At 49.1% G+C, this 26,338-nt stretch overlaps 1 protein-coding gene and 2 non-coding genes across 3 annotated transcripts; all 3 read left to right on the top strand.

The window, feature by feature from the left end:
* Positions 1-232: 232 nt before the first annotated feature.
* Positions 233-20,468, top strand: EIF4A1 (eukaryotic translation initiation factor 4A1). Its single transcript, XM_056553652.1, has 11 exons — positions 233-340; positions 10,052-10,100; positions 11,999-12,131; positions 16,854-16,993; positions 17,071-17,239; positions 17,476-17,585; positions 17,993-18,136; positions 18,369-18,506; positions 18,729-18,818; positions 19,044-19,123; positions 20,104-20,468. The coding sequence occupies exons 1-11, from the start codon at positions 318-320 to the stop codon at positions 20,246-20,248; spliced, it is 1,221 nt and encodes a 406-aa protein (XP_056409627.1). The 5' UTR covers positions 233-317; the 3' UTR covers positions 20,249-20,468.
* On the top strand, positions 16,448-16,585 carry LOC130330980 (small nucleolar RNA SNORD10). The gene has a single exon (XR_008873974.1). It is a non-coding gene; the product is annotated as a small nucleolar RNA SNORD10 (small nucleolar RNA).
* LOC130330978 (small nucleolar RNA SNORD10) lies at positions 17,789-17,926 on the top strand. The gene has a single exon (XR_008873973.1). It is a non-coding gene; the product is annotated as a small nucleolar RNA SNORD10 (small nucleolar RNA).
* Positions 20,469-26,338: the final 5,870 nt, after the last annotated feature.

Raw genomic sequence — 26,338 nt, 5'->3', positions numbered from 1 at the left:
GTCACGTGCTGTGTGTAGCCAATGACCGGCGGCTGGAAGGAATGGAGGCGGCGCTATGACGGGAGGAGATGGAGAAAGTATGCGTCGCAGATAGGGGGCGGGGCTTTGCCGCCCAGCGACTAATAGCTCTTCGAGCCGGTTCGCCTTAGGGTGACAGACGTTCTATTCAACCAATCGGCGTCCAGTCGGCGCGTCCCGCCCCTTGGGAGAGACAGCGTCACTCTTCCCGTCAGCCAATGAATGCGCGACAGGGCGGGGCCTTGGGGACACTATATATAAGGCGCTCGCCGGCTTCTCGAAAGCTTCCGCTCTGAAGAATGTCTGCGAGCTACGACAACCGGTGAGTACGTGAGCGGGCTCCGGCCTCTGCTCCTGGGCCAGGCCGCGGTGTGAGGAGGTCTCCCCCGGGGATATAATTGTTCTCCCGGACACATTGTCACCTGTCCCCGGTGTCCTCAGCTCCTCACCCGCCCGCCCGGATATAATCTCCCGGTGTACGGATTATTTCCCGCCCGGCTCCTCTGACACCCCCGGTGTCTGTACTGCGGACCCCGCCCGTCCACACGTGGCCGCCCCGGCAGGAGAGGGGTGGGGGAGGGGAGAAGACAAGATGGCGGCCGCGCCGGAGACCAGCAGCTTCCCTCTAAGATGGCGGCCACTTCCGGTGCTGCACGTGGTCCCCGGGAGGGTGAAGGGGACGGGCGGAGTGACATTATACGTCATATATTATAAATGTAATACAACATGTGATATCATCTCATATACCAGAGCATAATATAATGACCCGTACAATACATCATGTGTAATACGTCATATAATAGTATAAATATTATACATCATGTGATATCATCTCATATACCAGAGTATAATATAATGACCGGTGTAATACGTCATATAATAGTATAAATATTATACATCATGTGATATCATCTCATATACCAGAGCATAATATAATGACCCATACAATACATCATGTGTAATACGTCATATAATAGTATAAATATAATACATCATGTGATATCATCTCATATACCAGAGCATTATATAATCATGTGTAATACGTCATATAATAGTAATATTATACGTCATATATTATAAATGTAATACATCATGTGATATCATCTCATATACCAGAGCATAATATAATGACCCGTACAATACATCATGTGTAATACGTCATATAATAGTATAAATATAATACATCATGTGATATCATCTCATATACCAGAGTATAATATAATGACCCGTACAATACATCATGTGTAATACGTCATATAATAGTATAAATATAATACATCATGTGATATCATCTCATATACCAGAGTATAATATAATGACCGGTGTAATACGTCATATAATAGTATAAATATTATACATCATGTGATATCATCTCATATACCAGAGCATAATATAATGACCGGTACATTACATCATGTGTAATACGTCATATAATAGTATAAATATAATACATCATGTGATATCATCTCATATACCAGAGCATTATATAATCATGTGTAATACGTCATATAATAGTAATATTATACGTCATATATTATAAATGTAATACAACATGTGATATCATCTCATATACCAGAGCATAATATAATGACCCGTACAATACATCATGTGTAATACGTCATATAATAGTATAAATATAATACATCATGTGATATCATCTCATATACCAGAGTATAATATAATGACCGGTGTAATACGTCATATAATAGTATAAATATTATACATCATGTGATATCATCTCATATACCAGAGCATAATATAATGACCCGTACAATACATCATGTGTAATATGTCATATAATAGTATAAATATAATACATCATGTGATATCATCTCATATACCAGAGTATAATATAATGACCTGTACAATACGTCATGTGTAATATGTCATATAATAGTATAAATATAATACATCATGTGTAATACGTCATATAATATAAATTATTACACAACATGTGATCATCTCATATACCAGAGTATAATATAATGACCCGTACAATACATCATGTGTAATATGTCATATAATAGTATAAATATTATACATCATGTGATATCATCTCATATACCAGAGTATAATATAATGACCGGTACAATACATCATGTGTAATACGTCATATAATAGTATAAATATAATACATCATGTGATATCATCTCATATACCAGAGTATAATATAATGACCTGTACAATACATCATGTGTAATATGTCATATAATAGTATAAATATAATACAACATGTGATATCATCTCATATACCAGAGTATAATATAATGACCGGTACAATACATCATGTGTAATATGTCATATAATATAAATTATTACACAACATGTGATCATCTCATATACCAGAGCATAATATAATGACCGGTACAATACATCATGTGTAATATGTCATATAATAGTATAAATATTATACATCATGTGATATCATCTCATATACCAGAGCATAATATAATGACCTGTACAATACATCATGTGTAATATGTCATATAATAGTATAAATATAATACATCATGTGATATCATCTCGTATACCAGAGCATAATATAATTGATAGAGGTGTATAATGACTGGTACAATATGTCATAGTGACTGTATACAGGGGTCACTATATATATATATATACTGGTTTATACCCCCATAGTGCTTGTATACAGGGGTCACTATATATACTGGTTGTTATACCCCCCATAGTGACTGTATACAGGGGTCACTATATATACTGGTTGTTATACCCCCCATAGTGACTGTATACAGGGGTCACTATATACTGTTATTATACCCCCCATAGTGACTGTATACAGGGGTCACTATATATACTGGTTGTTATACCCCGCCCATAGTGACTGTATACCAGGGGTCCCTATATATACTGGATATTATACCCCCCATAGTGACTGTATACAGGGGTCCCTATATATACTGGATATTATACCCCCCATAGTGACTGTATACAGGGGTCACTATATATACTGGATATTATACCCCCCATAGTGACTGTATACAGGGGTCACTATATATACTGGATATTATACCCCCATAGTGACTGTATACAGGGGTCACTATATATACTGGATATTATACCCCCATAGTGACTATACAGGGGTCACTATATATACTGAATATTATACCCCCCATAGTGACTGTATACAGGGGTCACTATATACTGGATATTATACCCCCATAGTGACTGTATACAGGGGTCCCTATATATACTGGATATTATACCCCCCATAGTGACTGTATACAGGGGTCACTATATATACTGGATATTATACCCCCCATAGTGACTGTATACAGGGGTCACTATATATACTGGATATTATACCCCCATAGTGACTGTATACAGGGGTCACTATATATACTGGATATTATACCCCCCATAGTGACTATACAGGGGTCACTATATATACTGAATATTATACCCCCCATAGTGACTGTATACAGGGGTCACTATATACTGGATATTATACCCCCCATAGTGACTGTATACAGGGGGTCACTATATATACTGGATATTATACCCCCCAATAGAGACTGTATACAGGGGTCACTGTATATACTGGATATTATACCCCCCATAGTGTCTGTATACAGGGGTCACTATATATACTAGATATTGCCCCTCAATAGTGACTATACAGGGGTCACTATATATACTGGATATTATACTCCCCATAGTGACTGTATACAGGGGTCACTATATATACTGGATATTATACCCCCCATAGTGACTGTATACAGGGGTCACTATATATACTGGATATTATACGCCCCATAGTGACTGTATACAGGGGTCACTATATATACTGGATATTATACCCCCCATAGTGACTGTATACAGGGGTCACTATATATACTGGATATTATACCCCCCATAGTGTCTGTATACAGGGGTCACTATATATACTAGATATTGCCCCTCAATAGTGACTATACAGGGGTCACTATATATACTGGATATTACCCCCCATAGTGACTGTATACAGGGGTCACTATATATACTGGATATTACCCCCCATAGTGACTGTATACAGGGGCACTGTATACTGGATATTACCCCCCATAGTGACTGTATACAGAGGGCACTGTATACTGGATATTACCCCCCATATTGACTGTATACAGGGGTCACTATATTTACTGGATATTACCCCCCCCCCCCATAGTGACTTTATACAGAGGTAACTATATACTGGATATTACCCCCCCCCCCCATAGTGCTTGTATACAGGGGTCACTATATATACTGGATATTGCCCCCCTAATAGTGACTGTATACAGGGGTCACTATATACAATGGGTTTCCATGTTGGCAGGGCTGGTGTTATACAATGCTCAAAAAACTAAAGTGACCCCTGCGATAACACATCGTGGATCCGAATGAATCGTATGAAATCCTTTCGTCTGCGCTGATGAGGTGGAGGATGGTCTCCTGAGGGATGTCCTCCCAGACCTGGACTAAAGCATCCGCCAACGCCTGGACAGTCTGTGGTGGATAGAGCGAGACGTCCCAGATGGGCTCACTCGAATAGGAACTGCTGACACTCCAGCCACATGAGGTCTAGCATTGTCTTGTATTAGGAGGAACCCAACCGCACCAGCATATGGTCTCACAAGGGGTCTGAGGGTCTCATCTCGGTGCCTAATGGCAGTCAGGATACCTCTGGCAAGCACATGGAGGGCTGTGCGGCCCCCCAAAGAAATGCTACCCCACACCATTACTGACCCACCGCCAAGCCGGTCATGCTGGGGGATGTTGCAGGCAGCAGAACGTTCTCCACGGCGTCTCCAGACTGTCACGTCCGTCACATGTGCTCAGAGTGAACCTTCTTTCATCTGTGAAGAGCACAGGGCGCCAGTGGTGAATTTGCCAATCTTGGTGTTCTCTGGCAAATGCCAAACGTCTTGCACGGTGTTGGGCTGTAAGCACAACCCCCACCTTTGTATGTTGGGCCCTCATACCCCCCTCATGGAGTCTGTTTCTGACCGTTTGAGTGGACACATGCACATTTGTGTCCTGCTGGAGGTCATTTTGCAGGGCTCTGGCAGTGCTCCTCCTGCTCCTCCTTGCACAAAGGCGGAGGTAGCGGTCCTGCTGCTGGGTTGTTGCCCTCCTACGGCCTCCTCCACGTCTCCTGATGTACTGGCCTGTCTCCTGGTAGCGCCTCCATGCTCTGGACACTACGCTGACAGACACAGCAAACCTTCTTGGCACAGCTCGCATTGATGTGCCATCCTGGATGAGCTGCACTACCTGAGCCACTTGTGTGGGTTGTAGACTCCGTCTCATGCTACCACTAGAGTGAAAGCACCGCCAGCATTCAAAAGTGACCAAAACATCAGCCAGGAAGCATAGGAACCGAGAAGTGGTCTGTGATCACCACCTGTAGAGCCACTCCTTTATTGGGGGTGTCTTGCTAATTGCTTTATTTCCACGTGTTGTCTGTTCCATGTTCCATTGATTGTCAGTGTTCTTCCTGAGTGGACAGTGGGATCTCACACAAGTGTCAGTGACTTGTGTTATATTGTGTTGTGTTATTATTTAGTGTATATGGAGACTTGTGTAATCATAGATATCGCAGTATGTGATGACCCCAGTAGACACTATAGGGGGTCAGCTGTAATACACAGGACATGTTGTGGGGATCTCTCTATATACTGAGGGGAAGTGATCAATTGAACTTGGGTTTTCACTTTAGATAAAAAGTTGCGTGGAAATTAATCAAATGGCACACAGCAGATGAGTACGCGCTGAACTGATGGAATGTCGCGGAGCAGTGGGGGCTGGGCGGTGGTTGTATTGGTGCAGAGTTATATAGGGCAGGGGGTTGCGTTGCCTTTGTGGTGGTATAAATCTGGTCTGACTTTTCTGTAGTAAATTAGTGACCAGAGGAGCGAAGTTACAGCGATTGAATATGTCACTCTACTCAGCGCTTGCCGACTTTATCCTGTATAAATTAGTTCAGCTTTCCGGTGGCTGGAGACTTTCCTAGGAATGTATCCACCTTTTCCAGCCACCGGAGCATCGGAAAGCTGAACTAATTTATACAGGATAAAGTCATCAACCGCCGAGCGTTCTGTGAGGAATCCAATCGCTGTAACTTCGCTCCCCTGCAGTGTCCTACAGGAGATTACCTTGTGGTGATAAAATGTAACTTTCTAAATGTCGCGCAGGACCAGCCTGGGACTTCTCCTGCGACAAATCTAGACCAAAAATCCATCTAAACAGCTTGATGCGCCTGTGTATAATCAGGAATACAGGTAGATGTGACCAGATTCTCAAGGGGGTGGAGCCTGCAGTGATGCACGCCTCCTGACCAATGACTGCTGAAAATGTCTATGGGGGTAGTTTAGTCATGTGACCTGTGTAGCTGTGTGGTCCTGTGACCTGTGTATAGACAGTAGCCGCACAGTCATGTGATCTTTGCTGAGGCAGGAGCCTGTGACCTGTGTATAGAAAAGAGACATTTTACTGTCATGTGACCTGGGTATAGGCAGGAGCCGCACAGTATAGTCATGTGACCTGGGTATAGGCAGGAGCCGCACAGTATAGTCATGTGACCTGGGTATAGGCAGGAGCCGCACAGTATAGTCATGTGACCTGGGTATAGGCAGGAGCCGCACAGTACAGTCATGTGACCTGGGTATAGGCAGGAGCCGCACAGTACAGTCATGTGACCTGGGTATAGGCAGGAGCCGCACAGTACAGTCATGTGACCTGGGTATAGGCAGGAGCCGCACAGTACAGTCATGTGACCTGGGTATAGGCAGGAGCCGCACAGTACAGTCATGTGACCTGGGTATAGGCAGGAGCCGCACAGTACAGTCATGTGACCTGGGTATAGGCAGGAGCCGCACAGTACAGTCATGTGACCTGGGTATAGGCAGGAGCCGCACAGTACAGTCATGTGACCTGGGTATAGGCAGGAGCCGCACAGTACAGTCATGTGACCTGGGTATAGGCAGGAGCCGCACAGTACAGTCATGTGACCTGGGTATAGGCAGGAGCCGCACAGTACAGTCATGTGACCTGGGTATAGGCAGGAGCCGCACAGTACAGTCATGTGACCTGGGTATAGGCAGGAGCCGCACAGTACAGTCATGTGACCTGGGTATAGGCAGGAGCCGCACAGTACAGTCATGTGACCTGGGTATAGGCAGGAGCCGCACAGTACAGTCATGTGACCTGGGTATAGGCAGGAGCCGCACAGTACAGTCATGTGACCTGGGTATAGGCAGGAGCCGCACAGTACAGTCATGTGACCTGGGTATAGGCAGGAGCCGCACAGTACAGTCATGTGACCTGGGTATAGGCAGGAGCCGCACAGTACAGTCATGTGACCTGGGTATAGGCAGGAGCCGCACAGTACAGTCATGTGACCTGGGTATAGGCAGGAGCCGCACAGTACAGTCATGTGACCTGGGTATAGGCAGGAGCCGCACAGTACAGTCATGTGACCTGGGTATAGGCAGGAGCCGCACAGTACAGTCATGTGACCTGGGTATAGGCAGGAGCCGCACAGTACAGTCATGTGACCTGGGTATAGGCAGGAGCCGCACAGTACAGTCATGTGACCTGGGTATAGGCAGGAGCCGCACAGTACGGTCATGTGACCTGGGTATAGGCAGGAGCCGCACAGTACGGTCATGTGACCTGGGTATAGGCAGGAGCCGCACAGTACGGTCATGTGACCTGGGGCAGGAGCTGATCTGTAACAAGTCACTATACTTATTACAGCAAAGAATGATCGTCACCCAGTGATAGAATAAAAGTAAACTATATTACTGTACATCACTACTGACAGGAAGCCGATATATATTACTGATCAGAGGCCTTTCTAATCAGACACAATGTGATTGGCTGCTGGAGGTGACGGCTTAGCTGAACTTGTGTTGCTCATACAGGAACCCTTCATCCCACCATACACTGCTCCTCCTCCAACCACTATCACCATCCCACCATACACTGCTCCTCCTCCAACCACTATCACATCCCACCATACACTGCTCCTCCTCCAACCACTATCACCATCCCACCATACACTGCTCCTCCTCCAACCACTATCACCATCCCACCATACACTGCTCCTCCTCCAACCACTATCACCATCCCACCATACACTGCTCCTCCTCCAACCACTATCACCATCCCACCATACACTGCTCCTCCTCCAACCACTATCACCATCCCACCATACACTGCTCCTCCTCCAACCACTATCACATCCCACCATACACTGCTCCTCCTCCAACCACTATCACATCCCACCATACACTGCTCCTCCTCCAACCACTATCACCATCCCACCATACACTGCTCCTCCTCCAACCACTATCACCATCCCACCATACACTGCTCCTCCTCCAACCACTATCACATCCCACCATACACTGCTCCTCCTCCAACCACTATCACATCCCACCATACACTGCTCCTCCTCCAACCACTATCACATCCCACCATACACTGCTCCTCCTCCAACCACTATCACCATCCCACCATACACTGCTCCTCCTCCAACCACTATCACCATCCCACCATACACTGCTCCTCCTCCAACCACTATCACATCCCACCATACACTGCTCCTACTCCAACCACTATCACCGTCCCACCATACACTGCTCCTCCTCCAACCACTATCACCGTCCCACCATACACTGCTCCTCCTCCAACCACTATCACCGTCCCACCATACACTGCTCCTCCTCCAACCACTATCACCGTCCCACCATACACTGCTCCTCCTCCAACCACTATCACCGTCCCACCATACACTGCTCCTCCTCCAACCACTATCACCGTCCCACCATACACTGCTCCTCCTCCAACCACTATCACCGTCCCACCATACACTGCTCCTCCTCCAACCACTATCACCGTCCCACCATACACTGCTCCTCCTCCAACCACTATCACCGTCCCACCATACACTGCTCCTCCTCCAACCACTATCACCGTCCCACCATACACTGCTCCTCCTCCAACCACTATCACGTCCCACCATACACTGCTCCTCCTCCAACCACTATCACATCCCACCATACACTGCTCCTCCTCCAACCACTATCACATCCCACCATACACTGCTCCTCCTCCAACCACTATCACCATCCCACCATACACTGCTCCTCCTCCAACCACTATCACATCCCACCATACACTGCTCCTCCTCCAACCACTATCACCATCCCACCATACACTGCTCCTCCTCCAACCACTATCACATCCCACCATACACTGCTCCTCCTCCAACCACTATCACATCCCACCATACACTGCTCCTCCTCCAACCACTATCACCATCCCACCATACACTGCTCCTCCTCCAACCACTATCACCATCCCACCATACACTGCTCCTCCTCCAACCACTATCACATCCCACCATACACTGCTCCTCCTCCAACCACTATCACATCCCACCATACACTGCTCCTGCACTATAGGGCCTGTATGTGACGGGGGTGGGCACAATACAGTCGCTATGACGTTGCGCACTACAGGGTCGTTATATGACGTTGCGCACTGCAGGGTCGTTATATGACGTTGCGCACTACAGGGTCGCTATATGACGTTGCGCACTGCAGGGTCGCTATATGACGTTGCGCACTGCAGGGTCGTTATATGACGTTGCGCACTACAGGGTCGCTATATGACGTTGCGCACTGCAGGGTCGCTATATGACGTTGCGCACTGCAGGGTCGCTATATGACGTTGCGCACTACAGGGTCGCTATATGACGTTGCGCACTGCAGGGTCGCTATATGACGTTGCGCACTGCAGGGTCGCTATATGACGTTGCGCACTGCAGGGTCGCTATATGACGTTGCGCACTACAGGGTCGCTATATGACGTTGCGCACTACAGGGTCGCTATATGACGTTGCGCACTACAGGGTCGCTATATGACGTTGCGCACTGCAGGGTCGCTATATGACGTTGCGCACTGCAGGGTCGCTATATGACGTTGCGCACTGCTGGGTCGTTATATGACGTTGCGCAGACTACTGACCTTTCTTTCTTATTTACAGATCCAGAGACAATGGGCCCGAAGGCATGGAGCCTGATGGCATCATTGAGGTGAGTGCCCTGGATGTGGAGTAACCCCTGCTGTGCCAGTCCCCAGTATAATTACTACTTCCCTCAGGTGTCATCCCTGCTGTGCTGGCCCCCAGTATAACCCCTTCTTCCCTGGTGATTAGTTGTAGCCCACAGTATGAACGCTTCTCCCCTTGGATTGTGGTATAACCCCTTCTCTTCTCTCCCCCCCCCCCCCCTTCGGGATGTGGTTTAACCCCTTCTCCCTGGGATTGTGGTATAACCCTTCTCCTCCCCCCCCTTTCGGGATGTGGTATAACCCCCTTCTCCCCTTGGATTGTGGTATAGCCCCCTTCTCTTCTCCTCCCCCCCCCCCCCCTTTGGGGATGTGGTATAACCCCCTTCTCCCCCCCCCCCCCCCCTTTCGGGATGTGGTTTAACCCCTTCTCCCTGGGATTGTGGTATAGCCCTTCTCCCCCCCCCCCCTTCGGGATGTGGTTTAACCCCTTCTCCCTGGGATTGTGGTATAGCCCCCTTCTCCCCCCCCCTTCGGGATGTGGTTTAACCCCTTCTCCCTGGGATTGTGGTATAGCCCCCTTCTTCTCCCCCCCCCCCCCCCCTTTTCGGGATGTGGTATAACCCCTTCTCTCCTTGGATTGTGGTATAACCCCCTTCTCCCCCCCCCCCCCCCCCTTTCGGGATGTGGTTTAACCCCTTCTCCCTGGGATTGTGGTATAGCCCCCTTCTTCTCCCCCCCCCCCCCCTTTCGGGATGTGGTATAACCCCTTCTCTCCTTGGATTGTGGTATAGCCCCCTTCTTCTCCTCCCCCCCCCCCCTTTCGGGATGTGGTTTAACCCCTTCTCCCTGGGATTGTGGTATAACCCCCTTCTCCCCCCCCCCCCCTTTCGGGATGTGGTTTAACCCCTTCTCCCTGGGATTGTGGTATAGCCCCCTTCTTCTCCCCCCCCCCCCCTTTTCGGGATGTGGTATAACCCCTTCTCTCCTTGGATTGTGGTATAACCCCCTTCTTCTCCTCCCCCCCCCCCCCCCCTTTCGGGATGTGGTATAACCCCTTCTCCCTGGGATTGTGGTATAGCCCCCTTCTTCTCCCCCCCCCCCTTTCGGGATGTGGTATAACCCATTCTCTCCTTGGATTGTGGTATAGCCCCCTTCTTCTCCCCCCCCCCCCCCTTTCGGGATGTGGTTTAACCCCTTCTCCCTGGGATTGTGGTATAACCCCCTTCTTCCCCCCCCCCCCTTCGCCCTGGGATTGTGGTATAACCCCCTTCTCCCCCCCCCCCCCCTTTCGGGATGTGGTTTAACCCCTTCTCCCTGGGATTGTGGTATAACCCCCTTCTCCCCTTGGATTGTGGTATAGCCCCCTTCTCTTCTCCTCCCCTCCCCCCCTTTGGGGATGTGGTATAACCCCCTTCTCCCCCCCCCCCCCCCCCTTTCGGGATGTGGTATAACCCCCTTCTCCCTGGGATTGTGGTATAACCCCCTTCTCCCCCCCCTTCTCCCTGGGATTGTGGTATAACCCCCTTCTCCCCCCCCCTTCTCCCTGGGATTGTGGTATAACCCCCTTCTCCCTGGGATTGTGGTATAACCCCCTTCTCCCCCCCCTTCTCCCTGGGATTGTGGTATAACCCCCTTCTCCCCCCCCTTCTCCCTGGGATTGTGGTATAACCCCCTTCTCCCCCCCCCCCTTCTCCCTGGGATTGTGGTATAACCCCCTTCTCCCTGGGATTGTGGTATAACCCCCTTCTCCCCCCCCCCCCCCCTTCTCCCTGGGATTGTGGTATAACCCCCTTCTCCCCCCCCTTCTCCCTGGGATTGTGGTATAACCCCCTTCTCCCTGGGATTGTGGTATAACCCCCTTCTCCCCCCCCTTCTCCCTGGGATTGTGGTATAACCCCCAGTATAACCTTCTTCCCCGTAGAGTAACTGGAATGAGGTGGTGGACAGCTTTGACGATATGAATCTCTCTGAATCTCTCCTCCGAGGAATCTACGCCTATGGTTTTGAGAAACCGTCTGCCATTCAGCAGCGCGCTATTCTACCTTGTATCAAGGGTGAGTTATGGGGTCTGTTTTAGCCCGGGTCTATATACACCTGAGGGGGTCCTTAACCCTTAAGGACTGAGCGTTTTTCTGTTTTTTTTTTTCACTTAAATTTTTCCTCCTTTTTAAAAATCACAACCGTTTCAATTTTACACCTAAAAATCCATCTGACTTATTTTTTGCGCCACCAATTCTACTTTGGAATGAAATCAGTCATTTTACCCAAAAATCTACAGCGAGACCAAAAAAAATCGTGCAACAAAATTGGAGAGAACGCCATTTTGTAACTTTAGGGGGCTTCTGTTTCTACACATTACATATTTCGGTAACAATGACCCCTTATCATTATTCTGTAGGTCCATACGGTTATAATGATCCCCTACTTATATAGGTGATTTTGTCGCACTTCTGGAAAAAATCCTAACTACATGCAGGAAAATTTATGTTTAAAATTGTCGTCTTCTGACCCCTATAACTTTTTATTTTTCCGCGCACAGGGCGGTATGAGGGCTCCTTTTTTTGCACGGTGATCTAAAGGTTTTTAGCGGTACCATTTTTGTATTGATCGGATTTTTTTATCACTTTTTTATTATTTTTTCCATGATGTAGAAAGTGACCATAAATACATTACTTAGGAATTTTTTTGCGTGTTCTACATTGACCGAGCAGTTTAATTAGATGTAATGTTAGAGTTCGGACATTTATGTATGCGGCAATAACCACATTTGTTCACTTTTTTTAATGGGAATTTGGGGGTGATTCAAACTGATTAGTGAAGGGGTTAAATGATCTTTAATAAAGATGAGTGAAGTTAGTGATTTCGATTCGTCACGAACTTCTCGGCTCGGCAGTTGATGACTTTATCCTGTATAAATTAATCTTTCTGGTGCTCCGGTGGCTGGAGACTCTCCTAGGACTGTATCCACCTTTTCTGGACACCTGAAAGACGAACTAATTTATACAGGATAAAAGTCAACACTGCCGAGAAGTTTGTGACGAATCGAATCACTAACTTCACTCATCTCTAATCTTTATTCTTGTTCACTTTTTTTTTTTGCAGTGTCTTAGCTCCCATGGGGGACTATAACATGCAGTACATTGATCTCATACTGTTCAATGCGATGTCATAGCGTAGCATTGATCAGTATTTCTGCCGCTTGACTGCTCCTGCCTGGATCTTGGGTACAGGGCAGTCATTCGGTGATCGGACAGCTATATACGCTGGGGGTCCACACTGCATAGATGGGTCTATGTATACACCAGGTGTCCAGTGTATAGATGGGTCTGCATATACACCAGGGGTCCACACTGTATAGGTGGGGTCTGTATATACACCAGGGGTCCACACTGTATAGATGGGTCTGTATATACACCAGGTGTCCAGTGTATAGATGGGTCTGTATATACACCAGGTGTCCAGTGTATAGATGGGTCTGTATATACACCAGGGGTCCACACTGTATAGGTGGGGTCTGTATATATGCCCGGGGGTCCACACTGTATAGGTGGGGTCTGTGTATACACCAGGGGTCCACACTGTATAGGTGGGGTCTGTATATACACAAGGGGTCCACACTGTATAGGTGGGGTCTGTATATACACAAGGGGTCCACACTGTATAGGTGGGGTCTGTATATACACCAGGGGTCCACACTGTATAGGTGGGGGTCTGTATATACACCAGGGGTCCACACTGTATAGGTGGGGGTCTGTATATACACCAGGGGTCCACACTGTATAGGTGGGGTCTGTATATACACCAGGGGTCCACACTGTATAGGTGGGGGTCTGTATATACACCAGGGGTCCACACTGTATAGGTGGGGGTCTGTATACACCAGGGGTCCACACTGTATAGGTGGGGTCTGTATATACACCAGGGGTCCACACTGTATAGGTGGGGTCTGTATATACACCAGGGGTCCACACTGTATAGGTGGGGTCTGTATATACACAAGGGGTCCACACTGTATAGGTGGGGTCTGTGTATACACCAGGTGTCCAGTGTATAGATAGGGTCTGTATATACACCAGGGGTCCACACTGTATAGGTGGGGTCTGTATATATTCCGGCGGTCCACACTGTATAGGTGGGGGTCTGTATAAACGCTGGGGGTCCACACTGTATAGGTGGGGGTCTGTATATATGCCCGGGGGTCCACACTGTATAAGTGGGGTCTGTGTATACACCAGGGGTCCACACTGTATAGGTGGGGTCTGTATATATGCCGGGGGTCCACACTGTATAGGTGGGGGTCTGTATATACACCAGGGGTCCACACTGTATAGGTGGGGGTCTGTATATATGCCGGGGGTCCACACTGTATAGGTGGGGGTCTGTATATATGCCGGGGGTCCACACTGTATAGGTGGGGGTCTGTATATACACCAGGGGTCCACACTGTATAGGTGGGGGTCTGTATATACACCAGGGGTCCACACTGTATAGGTGGGGTCTGTATATATGCCGGGGGTCCACACTGTATAGGTGGGGGTCTGTATATACACCAGGGGTCCACACTGTATAGGTGGGGGTCTGTATATATGCCGGGGGTCCACACTGTATAGGTGGGGGGTCTGTATATATGCCGGGGGTCCACACTGTATAAGTGGGGTCTGTGTATACACCAGGGGTCCACACTGTATAGGTGGGGTCTGTATATATGCCGGGGGTCCACACTGTATAGGTGGGGGTCTGTATATATGCCGGGGGTCTGTATATATGCCGGGGGTCCACACTGTATAGGTGGGGGTCTGTATATATGCCGGGGGTCCACACTGTATAGGTGGGGTCTGTATATATGCCGGGGGTCCACACTGTATAGGTGGGGTCTGTATATATGCCGGGGGTCCACACTGTATAGGTGGGGTCTGTAGACACCAGACATGCTCCCACATATGTATAGGTGGGGTCTGTATATATGCCGGGGTCCACACTGTATAGGTGGGGTCTGTATATATGCCGGGGGTCCACACTGTATAGGTGGGGTCTGTATATAGGCCGGGGGTCCACACTGTATAGGTGGGTCCACACTGTATAGGTGGGTCCACATATGTATAGGTGGGGGTCTGTATAAACGCTGGGGTCCACACTGTATAGGTGGGGTCTGTATATATGCCGGGGGTCCACACTGTATAGGTGGGGTCTGTATATAGGCCGGGGGTCCACACTGTATAGGTGGGGTCTGTATATAGGCCGGGGGTCCACACTGTAAAGGTGGGTCCACATATGTATAGGTGGGGGTCTGTATAAACGCTGGGGTCCACACTGTATAGGTGGGGTCTGTATATATGCCGGGGGTCCACACTGTATAGGTGGGGTCTGTATATAGGCCGGGGGTCCACACTGTATAGGTGGGGTCTGTATATATGCCGGGGGTCCACATATGTATAGGTGGGGGTCTGTATATATGCCGGGGGTCCACATATGTATAGGTGGGGGTCTGTATATATGCCGGGGGTCCACACTGTATAGGTGGGGTCTGTATATAGGCCGGGGGTCCACACTGTATAGGTGGGGTCTGTATATAGGCCGGGGGTCCACATATGTATAGGTGGGGGTCTGTATATATGCCGGGGGTCCACATATGTATAGGTGGGGGTCTGTATATATATGCCGGGGGTCCACACTGTATAGGTGGGGGTCTGTATATAGGCCAGGGGTCCACACTGTATAGGTGGGGTCTGTATATAGGCCGGGGGTCCACATATGTATAGGTGGGGTCTGTATATATGCCGGGGGTCCACACTGTATAGGTGGGTCCACATATGTATAGGTGGGGGTCTGTATAAACGCCGGGGGTCCACACTGTATAGGTGGGGTCTGTATATAGGCCGGGGGTCCACACTGTATAGGTGGGGTCTGTATATAGGCCGGGGGTCCACACTGTATAGGTGGGGTCTGTATATATGCCGGGGGTCCACACTGTATAGGTGGGGGTCTGTATAAACGCCGGGGGTCCACACTGTATAGGTGGGGTCTGTATATAGGCCGGGGGTCCACACTGTATAGGTGGGGTCTGTATATAGGCCGGGGGTCCACACTGTATAGGTGGGGTCTGTATATAAGCCGGGGGTCCACACTGTATAGGTGGGGGTCTGTATAAACGCCGGGGGTCCACACTGTATAGGTGGGGTCTGTATATAGGCCGGGGGTCCACACTGTATAGGTGGGGTCTGTATATAGGCCGGGGGTCCACATATGTATAGGTGGGGGTCTGTATATATGCCGGGGGTCCACACTGTATAGGTGGGGTCTGTATATAGGCCGGGGGTCCACATATGTATAGGTGGGGTCTGTAGACACCAGACATGCTCCCATGTCTTCAGTTTTATGATGATATCCCATGCGTGTCATCTGAGCCCCCGTTCTGTCTGCTGCGACTCTCCGATCTGCGTCTTGCAGGTCAGAACAGTCTGGAGCAGAGGATTCTGGGACATATGATCACACCATCCTATCTGAGAACTGACAGCACTACACGGCCCCGTCTGCCGGGGATCCTTACAAGTGGTGGCACCAGACGTGTGGTCCTGTCTGCCATGATACCACACAGGGCTGTAACCCCCTCCCCCACTGTATATTCCTTGGGTGACCCTTATATGGAGTGGGGAATGTACACTGATTATATACTGAGGACCCTTGTCTATATATATAGTCGGGGTGAATCCATACTATATAGAGGCATTAGTCAGGGGACCTCCACATATGGTGACGTCCATCTTGTCTTTTTGCAGGTTACGATGTGATCGCTCAGGCTCAGTCTGGGACTGGGAAAACAGCCACCTTCGCCATCTCCATCCTCCAGCAGGTCGAGCTGGACATGAAGGCCACACAGGCCCTGGTGCTGGCACCAACCCGAGAGTTGGCTCAGCAGGTAAGTGTCCGTACAGTCGGAGGACCTCTGGGGTGGTCGGCCCTTTGACTGTCATTAACATCTGTCTTTCCCCCCAGATCCAGAAGGTGGTGATGGCTCTGGGAGACTACATGGGCGCCTCCTGCCACGCCTGTATCGGAGGCACCAATGTGCGGGCCGAGGTCCAGAAGCTGCAGTCTGAGGCGCCACACATCATTGTGGGCACGCCTGGCAGGGTCTTTGACATGCTGAACAGGCGATACCTCTGTAAGTATCCGATCCCTCCGCCCCTTCACCACCACCCCACCCCCCCTGTCACTGGGCAAGGACCCGTCACGTGACGTGGCATCTTATATCTGACAGGGGCAGAGTGAACCAACCCCATATTCATCCCAGCGCAGCTGTCATGTGCCTGTCAGCTGGTTCATGCTATGGGGACACCACTGGATTTTCTGAGACTTGTAGTTCCTCAGTGGCCTTATTCTTGGCCTTTATTTTTGCAGCCCCCAAATACATTAAGATGTTCGTGCTGGACGAGGCCGATGAGATGTTGAGCAGAGGATTTAAGGATCAAATCTACGACATCTTCCAGAAGTTGAGCAGCAATGCTCAGGTAGGACAGGGGGCGGTGAAGTGACGACACCTCTGTAGGCCGGGCACGACCTCGTTTTGTGGGCATACATGGACAGCCTGTTTCCCAACCAGGGTGCCTCCAGCTATTGCAAAACTACAACTCCCAGCATGCTTGGAATTGTTTTGCAACAGCAGGGGCACCCTGGTTTGGAAACGGTACCCTGTGCACAGTAGGACGGCCGAGTTTTATGATGATATCCCATGCGTGTCATCTGAGCCCCCGTTCTGTCTGCTGCAGCTCTCTGACATGCGTCCTGCAGGTCAGAACAGTCTGAAGCAGAGGATTCTGGGACATATGATCACACCATCCTATCTGAGAACTGTCGTCCGGGCACTTACTGGCCGTCTGTATTGTCTACCCGGTGTAACCCCTATTCTCTCCTACAGGTGGTGCTGCTCTCGGCCACCATGCCCTCAGATGTGCTGGAAGTGACCAAGAAGTTCATGAGGGACCCCATCCGTATTCTGGTTAAGAAGGAGGAGCTGACCCTTGAGGGTATCCGGCAGTTCTACGTCAACGTAGAGCGAGAGGTGAGCGGTCTGTGGCGCCTCTATATAGTATGTGGTGTATATACCGCCATCCCCGGTCACTGGGCAAAGACCCGTCATGTGACGTGTGATCTTATATCTGACCGGGGAAGAGTGAACAACCCCCATATTCATCCCAGCGCAGCTATCCTGTGCCGTCAGCTGATTCATGCTATGGGGACAAATGCTGGGAGTTGTAGTTCCTGTGACCAATCTGTAATCTCTTCTCTCCCAGGAATGGAAGCTGGACACATTATGTGACTTGTACGAGACTCTGACTATCACACAGGCCGTCATCTTCATAAACACCCGCCGGAAGGTGGACTGGCTGACGGAAAAGATGCACGCCCGTGACTTCACTGTGTCTGCGCTGGTAAGTGCTGCCATGATGTCTCCTACCGCAGCCGCTTCCCCTGTCACTGGGCAAGGGCCCGTCATGTGACGGGTGTTCTTATATCTGTCAGGGGTATAGAAAGGTCACCCCATATTCATCCCAGCGCAGTGATCTAGTGACTGTTGACTGGTTCATGGTATGGGGACACTTGTCAGCGCATACGGCTGCGTCTAAGACTAATCCGCTCTGCCTCCTCCTCAGCACGGTGACATGGACCAAAAAGAGCGCGACGTGATCATGAGAGAGTTCAGGTCTGGCTCCAGTCGCGTCCTCATCACTACCGATCTCCTGGTGAGTGCACGGCCCAATACAACTGCCATATACTGTCATGTTAAATGTCCTACTATAGTGTCTAGTATATATCATAGTGTTTTGTATATAATGTCTGTCATAATGTCCTATTAGTGTCTCGTATATACTATAGTGTATATTGTATATCTGATGTTATATAATGTCGTCACGTACTACGCATTTTGTAGCCGCAGTTCCCTGGTGTAACGTTCTCCTCTCTTACAGGCCCGAGGCATTGACGTGCAGCAGGTTTCCCTGGTCATAAACTATGACTTGCCAACCAACAGAGAGAACTACATCCACAGGTAAGTCCTCTCCCCCCCCCCCCTAAACCGGTCAGTGCCAGGTGTATTCCCTCTCTGCGCAGCCTCCATGCTGAACGCAGAATGTAGACTCCTGGCAGATAAAAACGACCATGCTCCACCGCGATTACTGCTCCTCCCGTAGCTTCTCGCAACTTAAACATGGCCGACACAACACACAGCAGCGGTCTCTGTACTCCTCATGCTTAAATCTTACACTTTTTCTGTACGCTTCTCCCTTTTCTCTCTACCCTTTGTGTGCTCCTCCCTTCCTCTGGCTCTGTGTGCTCCTCCCTTCCTCTGCCGCCTCCCTTCCTCTGCCGCCTCCCTTCCTCTGCCGCCTCCCTTCCTCTGCCGCCTCCCTTCCTCTGCCGCCTCCCTTCCTCTGCCGCCTCCCTTCCTCTGCCGCCTCCCTTCCTCTGCCGCCTCCCTTCCTCTGCCGCCTCCCTTCCTCTGCCGCCTCCCTTCCTCTGCCGCCTCCCTTCCTCTGCCGCCTCCCTTCCTCTGCCGCCTCCCTTCCTCTGCCGCCTCCCTTCCTCTGCCGCCTCCCTTCCTCTGCCGCCTCCCTTCCTCTGCCGCCTCCCTTCCTCTGCCGCCTCCCTTCCTCTGCCGCCTCCCTTCCTCTGCCGCCTCCCTTCCTCTGCCGCCTCCCTTCCTCTGCCGCCTCCCTTCCTCTGCCGCCTCCCTTCCTCTGCCGCCTCCCTTCCTCTGCCGCCTCCCTTCCTCTGCCGCCTCCCTTCCTCTGCCGCCTCCCTTCCTCTGCCGCCTCCCTTCCTCTGCCGCCTCCCTTCCTCTGCCGCCTCCCTTCCTCTGCCGCCTCCCTTCCTCTGCCGCCTCCCTTCCTCTGCCGCCTCCCTTCCTCTGCCGCCTCCCTTCCTCTGCCGCCTCCCTTCCTCTGCCGCCTCCCTTCCTCTGCCGCCTCCCTTCCTCTGCCGCCTCACTCTCGTGATCTCTGTACTCACTGCCCACCTCTCTCCCCGTAGGATTGGGCGCGGTGGCCGTTTCGGTAGGAAAGGAGTCGCGATCAACATGGTGACTGAAGAGGACAAGCGCACATTAAAAGACATTGAGACTTTTTACAACACAACCATTGAGGAGATGCCAATGAATGTGGCAGATCTGATCTAGACCCCCCCCCCCCCCCCCCAATATACGGGGAGAAAAAGGAAAAACCCGAAAAAAAAAGAATAATGGAAAATAAAAAAAATACCCCCTGCGCCATTCGTCAGCCCCAGGCCGGGGGAGCACAACACATAAGCGCCCCCTATCCCCTGTTATGCCATCAAATGATTTATATTCATTTTTTTGTTTTCAATAAATGTTATTTTGAGGTTATTGTGGCCGTAAAGACGACTTGTACTTGTGTTTTCTTCAGAATAAAAGTTGACACTAAATCTACTCCCCCTTAACTTTCCCACCAAATCAGTGGACCAAACAAACCCCCGCTCCCTCTCCCCTATATATAAATAAATTTTGGAGCTCAATTTGGCAATTTCAAAAATTTTATTTTTTACAAAAAAAAAATTTTTCCCCCAAAAACTTAAAAAAAACATTGTTGGAACCTTTTTATTTGCTGTATAGTATTTATTAATAAAGCCTTTTTTTGCAATATATATTTTGTCTCTTGCTTTTACCCCCAATCCTCCCCCTCCCCTCCCCCTACTTACCCTTTTTAGTGCTGTTTTTGGTGGGAAATGGGTGAAGTGATGCAAATACTGGGGGGCGCTGCGGAGCCCTTGTGAGGCTGTCGTTCAACCTAACCTTTTGACTAGACAACCAAGGAAGGACCTGTGTGGGCACTTGGTGGTCTTGTTACTGTGGACCTCCAGCTGCTGCAAAACTACAACTCACAGCATGCCCAGACAGCCGTTGGCTGTCTGGGCATGCTGGGTGTTGTAGTTTTGCGCCCACTGGAGCGCTTGCTAATGCGATCCTTTTTGCGTCCTGCATTAGGGACCATGCCAGCATAGACTCGTGATCTGATGGCTCGGTGCCAGTGGTGGCGGCCATTGTGCAGATGGTGAAGCCTTATGCAGGGGTTTCCTAATCTAAATCTGATGGTAAGAGGCGTAACATGAGGCTCCGGGGGCCCCAGTGCAAACATTGTTTCAGGGGCCTACACCTGCTGTGTGCTTTTAGGTCCTGTTACAACTGCTACCACTGCGACCTGTCACGTTATACCACGGTATCCACATTGCCTCATATGTGGTACAGGTCAGAAGTATTAAGAGTCTGCAAATGAGTTCACTGACAAAATGGCTACTGCGACCTAATATAGAGAGCATGGAGGAAAATGGCCATGCTGGGACCTGTAGTGTTTGCAGCAGCTTGGGAACCAGGTTTACGTTCAGACGACTTCACCCAGTGACTCCAATCATATGATGGATTCCAACCCTAGATGACCTCCATAGTTTCTGGAATGTCATGAGGTGTTGAGGTATTAATGGCCGCCTGGAAACGGAGTCAGGATCTTGGATGTGGTGGCCTGGTTATTGGTGACTACTCCTTCTCTTGTTACTAGATGGAGTGCACCAACCTATTCCTTTCTGGTTGCTACACAACTTCCTGTCAAGGGAGGAGGTGGGGCTGCTGAGACAACATGGATAATGAGAGAGCTACACAACTTCTTGTCAAAGCGATTTCAAATTTTTTTTTAGTTTCCTCCACTTCAGCACCTCTGGAGGTATTGGCTATTGTCCGAACGGGGGCAGAGGCAGAGCACAAAAGGTTAAAAGCTCCAGTGTGTCCTGTCATTGGGGCAATCTGGTATCTAGTTCCATTATTTGTTAGGGGATCTATTGGGGTCTTGGCCTCTTTTACCTGGAAAGCATCGGTTTTGTCCACGTGATCTTGGAGAAGATTACAACAGGGAGTTATTGGCTATGCCTCCTGCAGAATGCGGTCAGGACCGTCGCCTGTGTGCGCGGCCACCATAGTAATGTCACCTGGTTCACCTAACGCCATAAATTCAGATTGCTACTTGCACATATTATACTCGCAGAGCGTCTGTCTATTCTATGGACCCTGGTTACCATAATGTAAAAGAATCCCTTGGCAGCTCCAGATGTACGGAGGCACCTGACCATAATCTGACACGCCCCCTCCCATAGACATGAATGGAGGGGGTGTGGCAGTGCTGTCACAATTGCTACAGGAACCTGGCATCTTAGGTCGCAGGGGCCCTTTAGATAAGGGGGTAAGATGTCTAGCAGCGGAGCACCCCTTTATAGCTCAGACATTTTATGCAAGATATTGGACAAATGATGAGTTGGACCCCCTCTTCCGCCATCTTCTCAGGAGCGGTCTGAGCGTTCACAAATGTTAGCGCCAGTCTCTATCCTCGTCGGACTCCAAGGCCCTAAATACATGGCTGGAGACACGCACAGGATACAGACAATAGCATTAATAGCCTAGATTAGAGAAATGGAGAAGACAGCCCCCTGATGAAGCACAATAGCGAAACGTACGTTGGGGTAAGTGCATGCCGGTATTGATTGCATTGGACTCTCATTCTCTTATTGTGATGTGGTCTACAAAAAGAGGGGTTAATGTTCCTTGTATACATGTTTTTATAATTATAACCTATTGGTGTATGGTACCCTGTAGAGCCTTACATTGGGATCCCATGGGACCCAACCCAAAATGCGTGGGCAGTCAGGCACTATGCCTACAAAAAAGGGAAAGATGCCTGGCATCAACTTTTTATTATTCCCCGGCCTGTATGCCTGTAACTCACGGTGCCGCAGGGGGAAGGGAAGTCTGTGTATGTATTGTGCGCGCGAATACAGCCTCCCCCAGCGGTGCCGTGAGTGAGGTGCATGCTGGGAAAGGGATGCTGCTCCGGAACCACAGCTTCAGGTACCCCAGTCCCCCCCCTGTCACTCTTGTCTTCACCCTGTTCCCCCCCCTAGAGCCGGCCCTTTGAGTAATCTCCTGGCTGAAGATGTGTAGGACGTACCGCCTGGTCTCCATATGGACTGGTGGTTGAGATGCCGAAGGTTTATAATCTCGGTCCAATCTCCAGACGGGAAAACCAGGAAACACAAATACCTTGGGGGTTATTTATCATTGTGTTCTTGTGCTTTTTTTTTTTTTTTTTGTTCTCCATTTTTTGCATTGCAGGTTTGTTTTTGGTTTTTATTTTTTTTGCTTAGTTCTAAAATCTGTCTTTATGAACTTTTGGTATTGCGAGACCATTTTTCGAAGTGACAGATTCAGTGGTTATGAATTTATGAATTGCGTGTTTTTAATTTTTACGCAAAATTTTGCTGCAACGGTAGCAAAAAATCATCTAGACCAGGTATAAAAAAAATTACTCCTGTCTGTTTGCCAAAAAAAATCAGGCAGAGCAAAAGAGGAAGGGAGAGAGAATAAGAATTTTAAAGACAAAAATAAAAAATTTTAACTTTTGTCCATATGAAACAATCAGATATATTTTTTTAAGGTACAAAAAAAGGAAATGGTAAAGACGTAAGAAACAATAAAATTGTTAGCAATGGCCGACATCTCACAATGTCATGTGACCAAGTTTACAAAAATATCCGACAAAGTGATGATAAAATAAAAAAAATGATGAAAGGTTAAATAATAAAAAATTACCTGTTGAACTTAAACCTCCGGGTCTTGATCACTAAAGGTTTTCTTTTTCCTGGCCTGCGGCGCGGTAAACCACTACTCATATGTGAGGGAGACTCTGCAGACCTTCTGTTAATTTGTCTTAACCCCTTAAGGACTCAGGACGTTTGAGTACGTCCTGTCAAATCCCGGCCCCCCCGCCGCTAGCCGGAGGGGAGTCGGTGCCCGATGCCTGCTGAAATCGTTCAGCAGGCATCGGGGCATATCGCCCAGGGGGGTCATTATGCCCCCCCCATGTTGGCGATGGCCGCAGATCGCTGGACAATTCAGTCCAGCGATCTGCGGCAGATTCCGGGCAGCCAGAGCCCGACGGCCCCGAACAGCCAGAGCCTGCAGGGATTAGGTGGCACTGGTGCCACCTCACGATCACCCTGATTCGTCGGCCGGATTACCGGCCGACCAACCAGGGCGCCTGCTGCGGGTGTCACTCCCGCAACCCGCTCCGCCCCTCTTCCGGAGGACGTGAGCGGGTGCGGGACGTGCACCCCAGGTGCTGGGGACCCTGATCCCCCGGCGTCAATGTTGGGATCGGGGCCCCAGGAGCGACGGCCGCGGCGGCGACGATGAGGGACTGACCTCATGTGGCTGGATCGTTGGAGGTGAGTGACAGCCTCCTGCTGTTGCTTAGCAACAGCTCCCAGCATGCAAAAAGGGCATGCTGGGAGCTGTAGTTATGCAACAGCAGGAGGCAGACCACCACAACTCCCAGCATGCCCTTATGGGCATGCTGGGGCTTGTAGTTTTGCAACAGCTGGAGGCACATTTTTTCTATGGAAAAGTGTACCTTCAGCTGTTGTGTAACTACAACTCCCAGCTTGCACCAACAGCTAAAGTGCATGCTGGGAGTTGTAGTACATCTGCTGGTTGCATAACTACAACTCCCAGCATGCCCGTTGGCTGTCGGTGACTGCTGGGAGTTGTAGTTTTGCAACAGCTGAAGGCACACTGAGTTATGTAGCAAACCAGTGTGTCTCCAGCTGTTGCATAACTACAGTCCCCAGCATCCCCAGCCAAAGTAGTATGCCTCCAGCTGTTGCATAACTACAAGACCCAGCGTGCCCTTCCGCTGTCCGTACATGCTGGGGGTTGTAGCTTTTGCAACAGCTGAAGGCACACTGGTTGCAAAACACTGAGTTTGTTACCAAACTGTGTTTCACAACCAGCGTGCCTCCAGCTGTTGCAAAACTACAATTCCCAGCATGCACTGATAGACCGTACATGCTGGGAGTTGTAGTTTTGCAACAGCTGGATGTTCCCCCCCAATGTGAACGTACAGGGTACACTCACATGGGCGGAGGATTACAGTAAGTATCCGGCTGCAAGTTTGAGCTGCGGCAAATTTTCTGCCGCAGCTCAAACTGCCAGCGAGAAACTACTGTGAACCCCCCGCCCATGCGACTGTACCATAAAAACACTACATTAACACACAATAAAAAGTAAAAAACACTACGTATACACATACCCCTACACAGCCCCCCTCCCCAATAAAAATGAAAAACGTCTGGTACGCCACTGTTTCCAAAACGGAGCCTCCAGCTGTTGCAAAACAACTACTCCCAGTATTGCCAGATAGCCACTGACTGTCCAGGCATGCTGGGACTTTTACAACAGCTGGAGGCCCCCTGTTTGGGAATCACTGGCGTAGAATACCCCTATATCCACCCCTATGCAAGTCCCTAATTTAGGCCTCAAATGCGCATGGCGCTCTCACTTTGGAGCCCTGTCGTATTTCAAGGCAACAGTTTAGGGCCACATATGGGGTATCGCCGTACTCGGGAGAAATTGTGTTACAAATTTTGGGGGGTATTTTCTGCTTTTACCCTTTTTAAAAATGTAACATTTTTGGGAAAAGAGGCATTTTAGGTTAAAAAAAAATATTTTTTTTACATATGTAAAAGTCGTGAAACACCTGTGGGGTATTAAGGTTCACTTAACCCCTTGTTACATTCCCCGAGGGCTCTAGTTTCCAAAATGGTATGCCATGTGGGTTTTTTTTGCTGTCCTGGCACCATAGGGGCTTCCTAAATGCGACATGCCCCCAGAGCAAAATTTGCTTTCAAAAAGCCTAATGTGACTCCTTCTCTTCTGAGACCTGTAGTGCGCCAGCAGAGCGCTTTTCACCCCCATATGGGGTGTTTTCTGAATCGGGAGAAATTGGGCTTCAAATTTTGGGGGGTATTTTCTGCTTTAACCCTTTGTAAAAATGTAAATTTTTTGTGAAACCAAGCATTTTAAGTAAATGTTTTTTTTTTTTTTACATATGCAAAAGTTGTGAAAACCCTTTGGGGTATTAAGGTTCACTTTACCCCTTTTTACGTTCCCCAAGGGGTCTAGTTTCCAAAATGGTATGCCATGTGGGGTTTTTTCTGAATTGGGAGAAATTGGGCTTCAAATTTTGGGGGGTATTTTCTGCTATTACCCTTTTTAAAAATGTAAAACTTTTGGGAAACCAAGCATTTTAGGGAATTTTTTTTTTTTTTTTTTTTACGTATGCAAAAGTCGTGAATCACCTGTGGGGTATTAAGGTTTACTTTACCCCTTGTTATGTTCCCCGAGGGGTCTAGTTTCCAAAATGGTATGCCA

This window comes from Hyla sarda, unplaced genomic scaffold (genome assembly GCF_029499605.1).
Source record: "Hyla sarda isolate aHylSar1 unplaced genomic scaffold, aHylSar1.hap1 scaffold_344, whole genome shotgun sequence".
Classification (NCBI taxonomy): Eukaryota; Metazoa; Chordata; class Amphibia; order Anura; family Hylidae; genus Hyla; species Hyla sarda.
Note: the sequence above shows the minus strand (reverse complement) of the source record. Positions and strands in the feature narration are given on the sequence as shown.